The following is a 16,091-nucleotide window of genomic DNA, read 5'->3' on the forward strand; positions in this document are numbered from 1 at the left end:
CGGAGCTGCAGTCAATGGTTTGCTAATGTCTGTCCTCACCAGTCAATTAAGTGCCTTCCACTTACGCAATCTTTCCACAAAGGTTACTGTGAACAAGAGGAATTCTGCAACTCGGGAGCCCAGCACAGAGCCCGGCAGTCCGGCAGGGCTAAATTGATATGGATGTGCTGCGGACATCCATTGCAAACACCCTCCTCGACATACCCATGCTTTCGTTCTGTCCAAGGGTGCTCTTTGCTCAGTCCTTCTGTGTAGGAAAACCATTTGCCATGGTCTGGTTGCAAAACGTGAAAACACTTTTCAACAACAACAACAACAACAACAACAAAACGTTAAATGTTAAACACGTTTTTAAAAGACACTAACATCCCTGAAACTCAGTACCCAGGTTTAGAAGTTGCAGTGTCCCCATTTCCTGGGAAGGAATTTATGTTTCAAATTCTCTTCCTGTTGAAAGGAGTCTGAACCAAAGGCAAGTCAGAGTGTGTGCGGAACATCACAGAAACACAGGTCCTAACTGCGGCCATAGCTGCCGCCACCGTGTGCGGATGTGGACAGTGGAGACTTGAGGGCACAGTTGAGTAAATTTTGGGAATACACAGAACCAGCCCGATGGTTACAATTACATCTTGGCAACACAAATCTTGATTTCAAGTAAGGGTGAAAAAAAAAAAACAGTCAGAAAACAAGAGCCTCCTCACAAACCAAACCACACAGCTGTTTCTGGTGTGTGCCACATGCCAAACCCGACTAAACGTCCAAGCTCTAGGCCCTCCTGAAATCTGTGGCAAGTAGAGATTTTTGATACTGGCTTTGACAATAGACAGAAGCAAACTAAAAGCTCTGCTTTGGAACACAAATTTTGGTTATGGTGTGCCCCAAACAGAAACCTCCACGACAGGACATGTCCATCTTCATTCACATCACTCATGGTTTCCCGGAGGCGAACGCCACGTCACTCACTGTCTGCCGAAATCAACAAGGCCACTGACTGGCCAGAACTTCTCTATTAGTGCCTTTTTCTTCCAGAAGCAAGCTTCAAAAGTAACTCAGGAACGATGCACACCTTTACATATTGGAGCTGAAATACCACCTAAACCAAGAAGGGCTATTTTTGAAAGAGCTAAAAATGAATGGGGAGTAGAGCGTCTTCCCTGCTCACAGAACATGTATCTTCAGACACAATCTGACTCTTCAGCCAGCTCCTTTGATCCTGATCTCTGCTGCTGTTTGTTCAGCAAGACCAACAAACTGGGCGGAACACACACACACACACACACACATACACACACACACACACACACACACAAGGCCTCCTCTGGGGCCCTCCTCAACACCATAAATGCAGGCTCCCTATGGCTCCAGTGATGTGGTCTGGAGCCATTCCTTAGTGGCTGGGAGAGGAGTCTCCTCCGGAACACTAACTCAGAACTGACAGATGCTGTAACGGAGGGAATGTGCGTCTCCTCCCTCTGGCAGCAGGCAAAGCTGCCACACCACCGAGCTGGCAGTCCCCGCCTGCACTTGGACACGGAGCTTGCTGCCAGAATCAGGGGAAACTCATCCGCTCCAGTCAACACTGTTCAGATGCTAAGACAATCTGAGATGATCCAGACTCCAGGGACAAGTGGGACAGGCCTCCAGAACCCACAAACCCTTTCTCGTCTCCTTGAGGGGCTGCCAACACTTGGTGTCAGGCTTCCCTGCCATCATGCTTCACAAGCTGGGAATGCTTCCTTCGCTCTCTTGTCTGCTTGTTACCTAAGGCCTTAATTCCATCTCTATGCTGGTCTAAAATCCCCGTCTCTTCAAGGCTGAATTATTCAAACACTCTTGGCTGGCAGATCAGATCCCTATCAACTGTCCAGGGAAAGTCACTTTTTATAAACTTTTAATAGAGGTAATGTGGACTCTATGCCATCAACTGCACACTTTCCAAATCAGCATGGTGGGGGTGGGGGTCCCCAATCTTGTGACAAGTTGGGCAGATAATCCCCTGTGGTAGAGGCTGCATAGGTTGGTAGGAAGCATTCAAGGGCCTTGAGTGGCTAGAGATCATTAGCATTTCTCAACTTACCTATAATAATTAATAAGAATGTCTTCAGATACTGTCAAATATTCCAGAGAGACAGTTATTCAGTTGAAAACAAATGCTTTAGGGTTTTCTAACCTTGGATGTCTATCCCCGCTAATTTCCCAGCAAACACCTGGTTCTAGAGTCACAGTCTAACTTGCTCTCCTTTTAGTGAGGCCCTCACATACAACCAAACTTTCATCTTTGTGGGATATGTTCATCAGTTCTCATCAGGAGGTGGGAAGGGATGGGACCAAGGAGGAGAGGCCCTCCTCAGACCCCCACCGCCACCCCCACCCAAGGACCATCAGTGAAGACTAGTAGGCATATGTCAAGGAGGCCCAGAGTGGAAGCCAGGGCCACAGTGAGGAGCTACAGTGAAGAACAGGAGAGGATGAGAAGGCAGATGAGGTAAGGCCCTTGACACAGAAGGGCCTGGAGTTCCAGGAAAGGAATCCAGTATTCGAGTCTAAATCAGGGCGTGCAAAGGGGCAATGTCAGGAAGAATGGAGCTGATTCAGGAAGGTCATGGAGTCAAACATGCCAGTGGCGGAACAGAGCCCTGGGGCCTGCAGACACTCCCAGAGAAGAATGCTGCTCAGCTTCTCTTTTCCCAGGGCAGGGATACACCCTCCCACAGGAGGAGTTAAGGGACACAGGTCGTGTTGGAGGCTCCAGCGACAGGGTTCGAATGAAGACTGTGTTGCACTCACATCCTCTGTCCCTCGGTGAGGGTTGACCTTTAGTTGCTCAGTGTGCATGCTGTCAGTTAGCTCTGGGTTTTCTTTCCTGCGAAACTGCAGGCTGAGGCCAGGGACATGCTCTAAACATCTTCCAAATGCCCCTGAACGTGGTGCCAAGTTCCAGGCGGGAGCCTTCTAAATCAAAACTTGTTGGTATGAGATGAGTAAGTTGGATAAGAAAATACAACAGTTAAAGTTTCTGAAGCCTCATATTATTCTATTTCAAAACAGCTCTAACAAAAAGAGGGCTATGATAGCTGACCTTTACAAAAACAATTTATAAAAACGGAAAATTCTGAAAGATTAAATTAGCCATGTGGAGCTGAAGGGGCTTGTGAAGAAAAATGGGGCTCAATGCTCATTTGTCTCAAGCCTTTTGTTTTTCAAGATATTCTTTACCTTTTCCACAGTGGATGGTAAATGGTAGGAAAAACAAGTTTTCTCTGGATAAATTCCATGTGAGCAGAGAGCAGACAACAGCAGACTTCTTTGCTGGAGGTGGTCTTTCCTACCAACTCAGAGCAGAAAGCCACGGCAGGACATCGGCGTGAATGGAGCCTACTACCAGGAGTCCCTTTTCATTAATGGAAGGCAGAACACCAGTTCCTCCGCAAAGAACCAGACCCACACTCATCCCTAGAAACTGTGATTAAATATCTGTAGTGACGAGACTCCATAGGTATGACTGTGAATGGAGCTAGGCACATTACCAAGGGGTTCTGCTGATTTGATTTGGTTTAATTTTATAATAAAATCATAGGGTGTAGCACTCGGGAGGCAGAGCCAGGCGGATCTCTGTGAGTTCGAGGCCAGCCTGGGCTACCAAGTGAGTTCCGGGAAAGGTGCAAAGCTACACAGAGAAACCCTGTCTCAAAAAACCAAAAAAAAAAAAAAAAGAAAAAAAAGAAAAAAATCATGGGGTGTATATGTATGTGTGTGTTCATGTATGCACACAGGCAGGGGCATATGCACATGTATGTATGCACTTGAGGAGGCCAGAGGTTGATGTCAGCTGTCTTCTTAAATCACTTTTCACTCTGCCTTTGAGAACCCAGGAGTTGCTGACTCAGTTGGGCTGGTTGCTAATCACTCCTCAGGGATCTGTCTGTCTGCTCTCCCACCCAGCATTGGTGTTAACAGTTGCAGGCCGGCTTTTACTAGGGTCCTTATGCTTACTCAGCGAGCATATCACCGATTGAGCTATCTCCTGGCTCCCTGGCTCTGATCTAATCATGACATTTAAAAACTGTCACCTTTCCTGGAAGGGGGGGTGGAGAGAGAGAGAGAGAGAGAGAGAGAGAGAGAGAGAGAGAGAGAGAGAGAGAGAGAGAGAGAGAATAACCATGTGACCAGAGGAAAAACATGAAGCCACAGAAGGATTTATAAGCTACAAACTATGGTAACAAGGAATGTAGGGGGCTCTGGAAGCTGGGAATTCCTTCCAGATGCCAGTCAGGAATAAAGAACAGATTCTGTCTACAACTGCACATGACTGAATTCTGCTGGCAAGGGGAATGAACAGGAAATGGATACCCCTAGAGCCCCCAGAAAGGAGTGCAGGCCTGCAGATACCTTTATTTCAGCTTGTGAGACGGCTTTTATCCATCACGTCTACACACTGTAACTAGATAGATGAGCTGTTTTGATTGAGCATAATTATGGCACTGTGTTACATCCAAAAGAGAAAATTAAGACAACACCCTTAGCAAAATTCAGAGAATCCCCCCTAAACGTGTTAAGATCTAAACAGGCATTACACAGAGCTGAGACACAGACGAAGTGGTGGCTTTTTTGACTGTGAGCAGTTTGATTCCATTGGAGCATTCACAGGGACTGTACCTCCCGCCAACAGGACAGCAAATGACAAAGTCACGGTGTGTCCTTCCTGGGCAATAAGACAGTTAAGAACATCTCAAAAAGAAAACGCACTGGGGCATAACTAACTAATTTTACTGCAAGTTCCGTACGAAACAACCGTGTACTTTTCCCTCAAAAGAGATGGAAAAGAACTTTACGTTAAAAAACAGGACCAAGATCTTATTCAAAGATTTACTGGGCAATTTAGCTATCAGGTTTAACATTATTATCATGAAAAGAGAGAACAGAATAAAAAAAAAAAATCTTTTTTAGAAGGCTCTGCTTTTAAAAGTCCTGGGATAGGATTGACCTACTGACCTACTTTCTTATCTGCTGAAAATGTGTAATAAGAATGTCCATCTATTTTCTTATAACAGAAGAGCATGAGTTCAGAAATAAGTGCAAGAAGCATATTACATTAAAAAATTAAAAAAAAAATCCAAGCTTCATGTTCTAGTATCAGTTAGAACAGACTATTTGTAATGTGCATGGCATTCACCTTTCAAATGTTTACTGCACAATTACTAGGTGTTTGCCGGCATCCTTGGGTCAAAAAAGGCAACGTAAGTCGTTAGAAAACCTAGCAAGTGTGTGACAGATCTCAGTGTTAAAAATGAAAACACACGGGGCAGTGGCTGGCATGCGTGCTCTCAACTCACTGTTGACAAGAAAAGAATGAATGCACACCGCCTGTGTGTGCAGAGCACAAATAATGTGGCTACTTTTACACAAACTTGTATGAATGCCACCTCTTCTGAGGGACATACGGAAAACACTGCAATCTGAAGACTCATAGTCAGGGGACTGGGATGCAACTGGGTTCCTCTTTGCAGGGCTGTCTGAGAGTCAACCTGGCAAAAATGACACTTTCCCTGGGCGGCGGTGGTGGCGCACACCTTTAATCCCAGCATTCGGGAGGCAGAGGCAGGCGGATCTCTGTGAGTTCGAGGCCAGCCTGGTCTACAAAGTGAGTTCCGGACAGGTTCCAAAAGCTACACAGAGAAACCCTATCTTGAAAAACAAGACCAAACAAAGGCGCTTCCACAGTGTAAAGGAAGGCAAACAAACAAACCTTTCTTCACACTAAAGACAATTGAGCATTACACCCACGTGTCTCTAGTTTCTCCTGTATCTTACCCCTTCCTCCACCTAAGCACAGACAATGAAGACCACACACGCTTCTGTCAACACCATTCAAAGATCAAAACCATAACAATAAGAAAATTACAATAACCAGGATTCCAGAAACATTGGCAGCGTCAAGCATAACTCCTATGGCACAAAAATTACTATAGTCCAAGAATTTCAATAGTATTATTATATTAGTTTTCAAAAGAAAATGACATGAAATTGAATTTGACACAAAAAAATGTCTAAGCAGCTGCCCCCATTTTTACTTTTTAAAAACTTGCTAACAGACAGACAGACAGACAGAAAAGGGGATGACACGTGTAGGGCAATTGATCTTGATCAGTAGGATAATGTCTGTTTTTCAATTTCAAAAAGTTGTTATAGAAATGAATTTCTTAAGATTTATTTTATTTTCAGTTACGTGTATACGTACATGTCTGTATCTGAGTATGTGCAAATGTGAGCGCAGTGTCTGTATTTCAATTGCAGAAAGCTATTAGAGAAATGAATTTCTTAAGATTTATCTTATTTTTAGTTATGTGCATATGTACGGGTCTGTATCTAAGCACCTGCACATGTGAGTGCAGGTGCCCTCGGCGTCCAGAAGAGGGCGTCAATCCCCATGTGAACTGACTGACCTGGGTGCCAGCAACTGAACCTGGGTCCCTCTCAAAGACCAACACGCACTTCTGACTGCTGCCCCATCTCTGCAGCCTAAAAATGAACTGTCCATGTTACTTTTTCATTCTTATATTCCATACTACTTATCATATAGGTTGAATCCCACTCCATGAAAGCAGCGAGGAAAAGGGTCCACAAAGGCTTTGTATCTGCATGTCTCCACGGAGAACAGCAAAGAGGAGCCCTGGAAACTCGGAAAGGCCTTCCATGAAGGCCAATAGCACCCCAGGATGGACCCTAGCTTTGATGGGGGGTACTGGCATGTCCTTGGTTGAGGAAGGTAAAGGATCCTATATGATTTCTTTGCCACCAAAGAACACTTAGCACCAAGACACAAGGTGTGTCTGCACAAGAAGCAAGAGGGTGAGTCACTTCAAACCGCAGAGGACCCCTCAACAGGAAGAGGAGAACCTGCTTTTTTCTCTCAAGTTTCTAACTTGGCAAAACTTTACAAAACATAGATTTTTCAGAAATCAATGAGAGGCACTCGAACGGCAGGACATATTCTTTGGAAGTGGGAGAAAAAAAAACCAGAACACTCCAACCTGAGGGGCCTCTGTGTATGGGGGGTAGCGTGCTGGGGATGGATAACCGAGCTCGTGAAGGTTGGGCCAGCACACTGAGCTACACACACCTCTCCCCCTGAGGAACTGCAGGCGGAACTTACGTATATCTGATTCCTCTTGTATCGCTGGAATAAGTTGTACATGATGGAGCCTCCGTGGAGCTCGGTCAGGGAGGCCATGTCATCCACGCCCTCCTCATTCATGGGGTGCATGGCGGTCACCTTTTGGTGGGTGATTGTGCTCTGCTTGTAGGTGAACACCTGAGGGTGAGAATGAATTTCACTGTTTAGTCTTCAGTAGACGACTTCTTCAGAGGTGCCCAGACTGGCAAAACAACCTCAGTACAAACAGTCGACATTTTAGAAACGCATTTTTTTTTTTATCTTCTTTATGGCATCTATATATTTTCTAAAGGAAGAAATTATTTTGACAGCTGCTAGTAAACTTTAGAAGACATTATATGTCAAGTGTCAATCATCCTTGGGGACTCATAGTAACTTTAAATTCATATTTCATTCCTCTACACCATTCTTTAATGGGTATAAATCAGGGAACTAAGCATGGGCTGGTGAAATGGTTCAGTGGTTAAGAGCACTTCTTGCTCTTGTGGAGGACCCAGGTTTGGTTTTCAGAACCCGCACAGACACTTCCAACCATCCGCAACTCTAGTCCCAGGAGATCTGATGCCCTCTTCGGAACTCCAAGGCTACCAGCACAAGGTGGTATACATACATACAGGCAGGCAAAATAAAATAAAAACATTAATCTAAAAAACATTTTTTTTTTTCAAGACAAGGTTTTTCTGCATAGCACTGGCTGTCCTGAAACTCACTCTGTAGACCAGGCTGGCCTCGAGCTCACAGGGATCCACCTGCCTCTCTGCCTTCTAAGTGATGGGTATCACCACCGCCCGGCAAAACAATTTAATATAAATAAATAAACAAACAGACTAGGTGTTTTTTAAGACAGGAGCTTGGTCTCCCTACAGCTTTATTCTGGATCATCTGGTAACCTCAAAGCTTCATAGCCAAGTTCGTTAAGTGTTATATTAAGTTATACTGATTAAGTATCAATCAAGTAAATATTCCCTCCATCCGCTACAAGACGGCCATAAATCACTACATCAATATTTAGAAAATGTAACCAGTATTCCCTCTCCATCAAGACATGTGACATGCATGTGCTCTTTATCAGATGATATACCTTATACTTCCAAACAAGAGTAATGAGTGATACATAGGTAGAGTAGCGTATATGTCAAATGACACCAATACTATACGGCTCATTATTGGGGTCAGCACATATTTCTGAAGCTACTGCAAGCGATCACAGAATTAACCACAGCAACTTATGGTGGTCTGTTTGTTGACCGAGTTCAACCTGCTTTACACATAAATGCACAGATGAAAGTGATTCTACTATGGCGTCCATATCCTCATTTATGCATTCATAGTTTGGGTCTGGTTTTGCAGTATGGGAATCAAACCCAAGGTCTAGCAAGGGCTCTACCACTCAGCTACTTTCTCAACCCCTACTAGTCAATAGATTTTAAACCATGCAAGCTTCCTTTAAATAAAACAAAGCTGCCAAAAGGTTATTTTAAAAAGAATATAAATAACATGAGAAACGTACAACCTTCACACACACATATGTACATACGCATGCACATGAAGCCATTTCTGCCGTGTTTGAAGAAGTTTTTGATTTGGGATTTTAAATTTAATATCAACCAGCTGTCTACATTGCAACAAACGGTACATTCTTACACTGGAAACTACAAAAACGCCAACCCAATGGTTTTGGTATAAATGGCATGCTTTATTTTTCTAGAGAAAAAAATAAACTTCAATAGTGGTACTTATGCCAGATGTACCGAGAAAGTTGGTCCAAACCAGCCCTGAGAAACTTCCCCAGGCCAGTACAGGGACACACCCTTCCCTCCTGAGGAAGAACCACTCTCCCCAGACGCTGTCTGGCAGACATTCACCCGAGGAGGGAGCCCAGTTTCCCTACCTCAGGTGGTGGAGGGGCCCACCCTGCTACGGGAGCACCATGAGCTGGACAGAAACCTGCGGATGCTAAGGGGGTAAAAATGGGGTGAGCCACATCCAGGAAAAGAACCCTGAAGGCTGTTTTCACAAGGCCATTCCAGAGACAAGAAACACATGCCCAAGTCATAACCACCAAGGAAGAAAATCCAAGCAACATGTGCCAGCAATGGATGTAGTCTTGGAACAACCTAGAAAAGCACTCTGCCCTTCCACTAGCTTGCTTCCCTCCGGGATGTCAATCCAGGTAGGTGTTCCAGAAACACCCCAGGTGGACAGGGCACTCTACAGTGAAGGCTGATGAGGATGCAAGGTAGAACTTGCCTAGCCTGGCCAACTCTTGCTCAGCTGAGGAGCGGACAGGAGGATTTTGTGTTGCCTTTCAGGACGTCTTGCCTTCAGACCTTCAAGTATCAGTTCAAAGAAGCTCTGAGAAACTGCTCCAGACTCTGCAGCCTCAAAAGTCCTCCGAGTTCAATACAAGTCACCTCCAAAGCTCTTTCAGAAAAGAAGACAGTCTCCAAGCCAGCACAACCAGTTCCTACCCCAGGCCCTCCCGCCCAACCAGCATCAGATCCTGTCCAGTGCAGACATCTCTTTCCTAAAGCTCGTCACTCTGCATACGCTAAGCATCCCAGAATCTGAAGGCAGACATCATTTAAATATTAAAATTTTATGTGTTATATTGATTTTGCTTTCTAGAAATAACATACATTTTTAATAGTCACACATACCTATATACATATTTATTAATGACTACATCTTCATGTCAAATGTAAATACTTCCTTGTCTCTTTTTATTTCATTGGGAAAAGCAAGGCACTGTGTGAGCCCATATGAGAGATGAGAGCTAGGCACAGTCTCAGGGAAAAACAAAAAACAAAGCAAAAACCTAAAAAACAAAATGGCCTCAAACTATTCATAAAGCCCCCTACCACTGACTTCTTCGTGTTTCCAGCAGCCTATGGCAGACAGAATACAGACGAATACCCATTCCAGGAGTGCGAAAAGCCAGAGGATATAGAATGATTCTTTCTCATGACCTCAGGAATAAGAGAATCAGAGGGAGATAACTGTTACAGAATTAAAAGGAGCTGTGAATACGTAAGAAGTTCATTTGTTGAGATAGCGTGTGGCAGATGCTCAAAGCCACGAGTGTTTCAAAGGAAAGAAGTGCAGTGGTCCAGAGCGGACCTTGGAGGGAAAGGTGAGGACCACTGCCTATCCAGGGACGGATTATCACTGGCAAAGTTCCTAGACCAGGATCCAGCCACAGAGCTGTCCGATAAACTTAGAAATTCAGAAAATCCATTCAAGGAATTTTTTTTCCTGGTGTGTAACAGGCAGTGGGGACAGATTTTACATCCCAACTCAGGCAAAGTCAACAAATGCACAAGACTGACAGTTGATCTTGACTATCAACTCTATGGGGTCCAGAATGGGGGACGGACCACTGTGAGAGTTTCCACAGGGGTAAAGCACAGTGGGAAGACACACCGTAAGGGGTGGCACACGCTCCCTGGGCTCGGGTTCTAGACTGCATAAGGAGAAAGGGAGCTGAGCACCAGCATTCACGTCTCTCTGTTTCCTGACTGTGCATGTCATGTGACATCATGATTCTGCCATCATGTTGCCCCTTCCATGATGGACCTGCCCCAGTACAGTGAGCCCAACACAAACCCTCTTCCCTTAAGTTGCTTCTTGAGAAAACTAATACAAGTAGATATACAGTACCTCTGATGTCTATAAAGGCACAAGGGAACAGAAAGGGGCCAAGAGATACAAAAAAAAGAGTTGCTTTAGGTCAGATGCTTTGGGACAGCCTTGCTGATAGGTAAACATCATACAAGAAGCCCCAAGGGGGTGAGGGACAGAGCCTACTCCTTGCACTGCGTTGTCTGAATGTATTACTGGATGGATAAAGAGCTGATTTAATTTGGGAGGATTTCAAATCAATGACTGACCCACTATGTCATTCAAGAATTTCTTTAAATTGTGTGCACATCTGTGTGGGTACACATGCATGTGGGGACATAAGAAGATGGCTTCAGTGTGTCTTCCACTCTTGCTCATTTTTCTTTTATGTTCTTTCTCATGAAATCTGGACTTCACTGATTGTTTAGACTAGCCAGCAGGCAAGCCTTGGGATCCATCTCATCTGTCCGTCTGACCCCAGGGATAGAATTACAGATGCACGCACCATGTACAACTTTTCAGTGGGTGCTGGGGATCTGAACTCGGGTCTTCATGTTTACGCAATAGGCATTTTACTGACTGAGCCATCTCCCAGGCCCTCGGTATTTTTTGAACTATCAAAAGCCATTTTTATATACAGCAATTAATCGGGTATTGGTTTTGGAGACTCTTCCTAAACAACAAAAAAACAAAATTGTAAGTTTAAATGATATAGTTCTTTCTATAAGACCTTTTCTTCCAGAGCGGTTTCTGGAAGAACGGGGGATGGGGGTGTCACAATATTAATAATAAGATGTTTTTCTAAAAGAAGTCAGAAAAAAAAAACTGAGTTACATCAATAAAGTAAACATTGGGAGAAGGTGGTGTGACTAATAAACACAAAACGGGGTCAGCAATCAGCTGCCCTGAGTGTGATCCTGGGGACTCAGGCAGTGTTCAGACAGCCAGCCACGAGGATGTAATGGCAGAAGGGAAAAGGCAACTCTCCAAGTTGTCCTATGACCTCTACACACACACACACGCACACACACACACACGCACGCACGCACGCACGCACGCACGCACACGCACACGCACGCACGCACGCACGCACGCACGCATGCATGCACGCACACACAAACACACAAACAATAAATAAATAACTGTAAGGATTAAAAAAAAAAGAGAAATAAAACAAATGGGGAAGATGAATAGATAGGAAATCAACTAAGAGGAAATGGAGCCTTGGAACAAAATAGCCCAGAAGAAGAAATACAAACCAATGGTCATGAGACAACCAGGCTGCCAAGAGAGTGGGACACAAGAAACCAATCAACATGATTAAAAAACCAGTATGCAAGTAGAGAAGACATGGCACATAGTGACCAGACAAAAATTAATTGGGCCCTTTATTTTTAAGCTTAAAGTAGTACAGATATCATAGAACACCTCTTCCCAAGCTTTTGTGGCCATTTTATAGTGCAGAATAATTTTAATAGACTCCTTTTACTGATGTCTTTAGGAGACATCAGCCACAAAGCCTACCTTTTCCAATTGAAGGGAATTAAAAAAAATCCTACCATCATCAACATAGGATGAATGGATCATGGCAACTTCATCTCATAATAGCCTGGAATTTCTTTTAAAGCAGCAGATCTCAGTATTCCTCTCAAGGGTCATTTGACAATGTCTGGAAACATGTGTGCTTATTATAGCGTGGGGGAGAAGAGGACCAGGTTAGAGGCCAGGACTGATGTGAACACACAAACTATGACCCAGCGTGAGTACCAAGGCAGAGCCACCTGGATGGAGAAGTGTCCCAACATCTCCATGACCAGATGTCTATGCAGACACCCCAAAAAAACTGATGACAAAAAGCCAGAGCCAATGCAAAAGGTTTTGAGATACAGTTATTCTATGAAGTTCTGGCTGTCCTGGAACTCACTATGTAGACCAGACTGGCCTCAAACAGAGTTCCACCTGCCTGAGCCTCCTGAATGCTGGGATTAAAGGTATGTGCCACCACTGCCTGGATTAAAGGCTTGTACCTTTAATCAAGTTGTTTTTAATCTTAGAATAGTGTGGATATCACATGAACATGGCTCTCCAGGCTTATGTGGAAGTTTTTATAGTAGAGAGTGATATTAACAGATTCCTTTCATTATAAGCAACAAGGATCTCATCATCATCACCACCACCATCATCATTACCATCATCATCACCATTATCATCATCGTCATCATCATCATGTTGGTGGGTTTTTGTCAACATGACACAAACCTAGTCATATCTGGGAGGAGGGAATCTGAGTTGAGAAAATGCCTCTATAAAACTGGACTGTAGGCAAGTCTGTGGGGGCATTTCCTTACTTAATGACTGATGTGAGAGGGCCCGTCCCACTGTGGGTGGTACCATCCCTGGGTGTACCATCCCAGGGGTGCATAACAGAGCAGGCTGAGCAAGCAAGGAGAAGCAAACTAGTGGGCAGTAGTCCCCAACTGTCTTAGCATCAGTCCCTGCCTCTAGGTTCCTGCCCTGATTTTCCCGGGTGAGGTCTACCCTGAGAAGATGCTGGTGACTTAAACAGTGACACCCCCCCCCCAGAACTGGCAATCCACGGAGAGAAAGGAAAGTGAAGCAGGCAACCTAAACCCATGAGCAGCTGTACCGGGGCATTTCCCAGTATGGGAAGGAAGCACGTGAAGCTGATGGTGGACAAGTGGCCAGCAGACACCCGTGAGAGGGCTGGCATAGGGCAACCCTCAAGGTGAGTGAGGCTGAGACAGGCATCAGCAATAAAGAACGGGGCTCTGAAGGGTCCTTATGCCCTGCCTCGGTGGTTGGCTTAGGACCTGCAGTGACTGAGAGCACGGAGGGAAGAGACTCTAATATAAAAAGTGACAGAGACTGTTTCTGTAGAAATGAGAAAGAAGACAATTTTTACTACAAATTAACATCCAATGAAACCAACCATTCTAGAATCTCCACAGGAAAGCAATTTCCTTAATCCCTTCTAGATGTGATTGACATAAACAGTCGCCCCTCTGCCCTCCTCTACTAGCCACAATTCACACACCACCCTAAATATCCATGAGGACACACACACAGCACACTCACACACCACCCTAAATATCAGTGAGGACACACACAGCACATTCACACACTACCCTAATTATCAATGAGGACACACACAGCACATTCACACACCACCCTAATTATCAATGAGGACACACACAACACATTCACACACACACCACACTAATTATCAATGAGGACACACACAACACACAAGGACAGGACGCTGCTCAGCTACGGATGATAACCTCACGTCTGAAGGCTTTCTGATGATGGTTTGCAGACAGGTGGACAGGATCAGGTGTCTGAGAAATCACTACTACCCAGGAAGCTAATCTGTGAGCCATACACCTGCGGCTGGAGATGCAGGGCCACGTGACAACTCGTATGTTCGTCAATCAGAAAGCCATATGCTGATCCATCCTCTCTTAGACTTTAGGAGTGAATCTGTACAGCAATAGTTAGAATGAATCGTGACCCTCTCCCCCCATATCAGCATATTTATATTTTAGGGAAAGCCAGCACCCCAAACTGAATTTATATATAAGGTTAGAGAGTGCCTTTTAAAAAAAAAATTAAGAGACTTGTGTACAGATTTCTTTTGAATTTTTTAAGTGGACGATAATGACTATATCTTTTTGAGGTGCACAAATAAGGCATCAGTATGCATTTATCAAGCACACCAGCCAGATCAGGGTAACCCCAAACTCTTACCGTTTCTTAGTGTTGCTAATATTCAAAATCCCTTCTCCTCACTACTTTGAAATATACAATTAATCATAATTTTCCACCTGTGCCACAGAGTTACCAGTTAACCCCCCCACTGACTGTGTTCCTGTGCCTATGGACCACCTTCGATGCCCCGGCACCCATTCCTCTGACGTACTGAACTACACTACTTGACACTCGTAAAAGAAAATGCTAATAATTTCTAGAGAGAATCTACAGGCCCGCTTCAGGCCGGTCTCCTCCCACTGTAGAACTGTGTGTAAAGACAAAAATTGCTGTATGATAACGTTTTCCTTATTACAGAACTATGCTAAAACAAATCCATGGAGCAACTGTACTCCACAACCACATGCTATAATACTAAGTTTACATTTTATTTTTTGGTTTTTCGAGACAGGGTTTCTCTGTGTAGCTTTGCACCTTTCCTGGAACTCACTCTGTAGCCCAGGCTGGCCTCGAATTCACAGAGATCCGCCTGCCTCTGCCTCCTGAGTGCTGGGATTAAAGGCGTGCGCCACCACTGCCCGGCTAAGTTTACATTTTAAAAGCAGGCACACTCACTAGCAACTTGGGCGCTGATTCTAGATAAATGAAAACTTCTGTTTGCACAAAACACTCACACATAAATGCTTACAGCAGCTCTATTCATGATAGCTGAAGGTGAAAAAAGGCAGCCTGGGAATATTCTGTGCCATGTGATGCTCCGTCTCGGACACCCCTGAAATAACCGAATTACGCTGCACAAAGAACAGACTGGGACTTCAAGAGCTTAAGGAGGGGCCAGCAGGAGGGCAGTGAGTTGGCAGTGAAGGGCAGCTGAGGGGCTGAGGGGTGGGTGCCTGGGCCCTGCGGAATGCCCTGGTACACCTCCAGGTCTCAATGTCCTGCTGTGCCCCGTTCCCCGGGTCAGCTCAGTTCTCCTCTGGGGAGGAGACGAGCCAAATGGTTCCTGGGAGCTTTCTCTGTAATTGCTTACAAATGAGTGTGGATGGAAACTTACATCAAAACAAAGTTTAATTATAAAGAAACTAAATCTGGTTATGGTGGCACACACCCATAAACCCAGATCCCAACAGGCACAGCGGAGCTCCTCTGTGCCCATGTGGACTTTCTTACTCTTTCTCGGGGAGGACTCCTTTGCTGCACCCTCTGAGCCAGCAACCTGATGACCTACATCCCTTAGCTAGCCCCCCATGTCTACTTTGCAAGCCTGGGGACGGGAGAATTGATCCTACCAGAACCCCTCTGCCGCCCCCATATATATATATATATATATATATATATATATATATATATATATATATATATATATATATATACCTATGAAAATATATACACATACATGTCCATAAACTTTGTGCTGTGTTTTTAGCAGCACTTCCCCAACAGCTTAGCCTCACTGTTTCTAACCAACAGTCAAAGCGTATTTCCAGAGGCAGCTTTGGTTGGTATTGCCCAACGCAGAAGCTACTGCAATCATTCCTCCTTATGAAACAGGGGCTGCTCAAGTGTG

At 44.7% G+C, this 16,091-nt stretch overlaps 1 protein-coding gene across 1 annotated transcript in view; it reads right to left on the reverse strand.

The window, feature by feature from the left end:
* Nucleotides 1–16,091, reverse strand: part of Myo10 (myosin X) — a 213,467-nt gene that overhangs the window by 111,693 nt on the left and 85,683 nt on the right. Inside the window, exon 3 of the mRNA XM_028868176.2 lies at nucleotides 7,154–7,312. Within this exon, the coding sequence (XP_028724009.1) occupies nucleotides 7,154–7,312 (159 nt within the window). The remainder of the gene's footprint in view (nucleotides 1–7,153; nucleotides 7,313–16,091) is intronic.

The sequence above is a fragment of the Peromyscus leucopus genome, chromosome 11, assembly GCF_004664715.2.
Source record: "Peromyscus leucopus breed LL Stock chromosome 11, UCI_PerLeu_2.1, whole genome shotgun sequence".
Taxonomy (NCBI): domain Eukaryota; kingdom Metazoa; phylum Chordata; class Mammalia; order Rodentia; family Cricetidae; genus Peromyscus; species Peromyscus leucopus.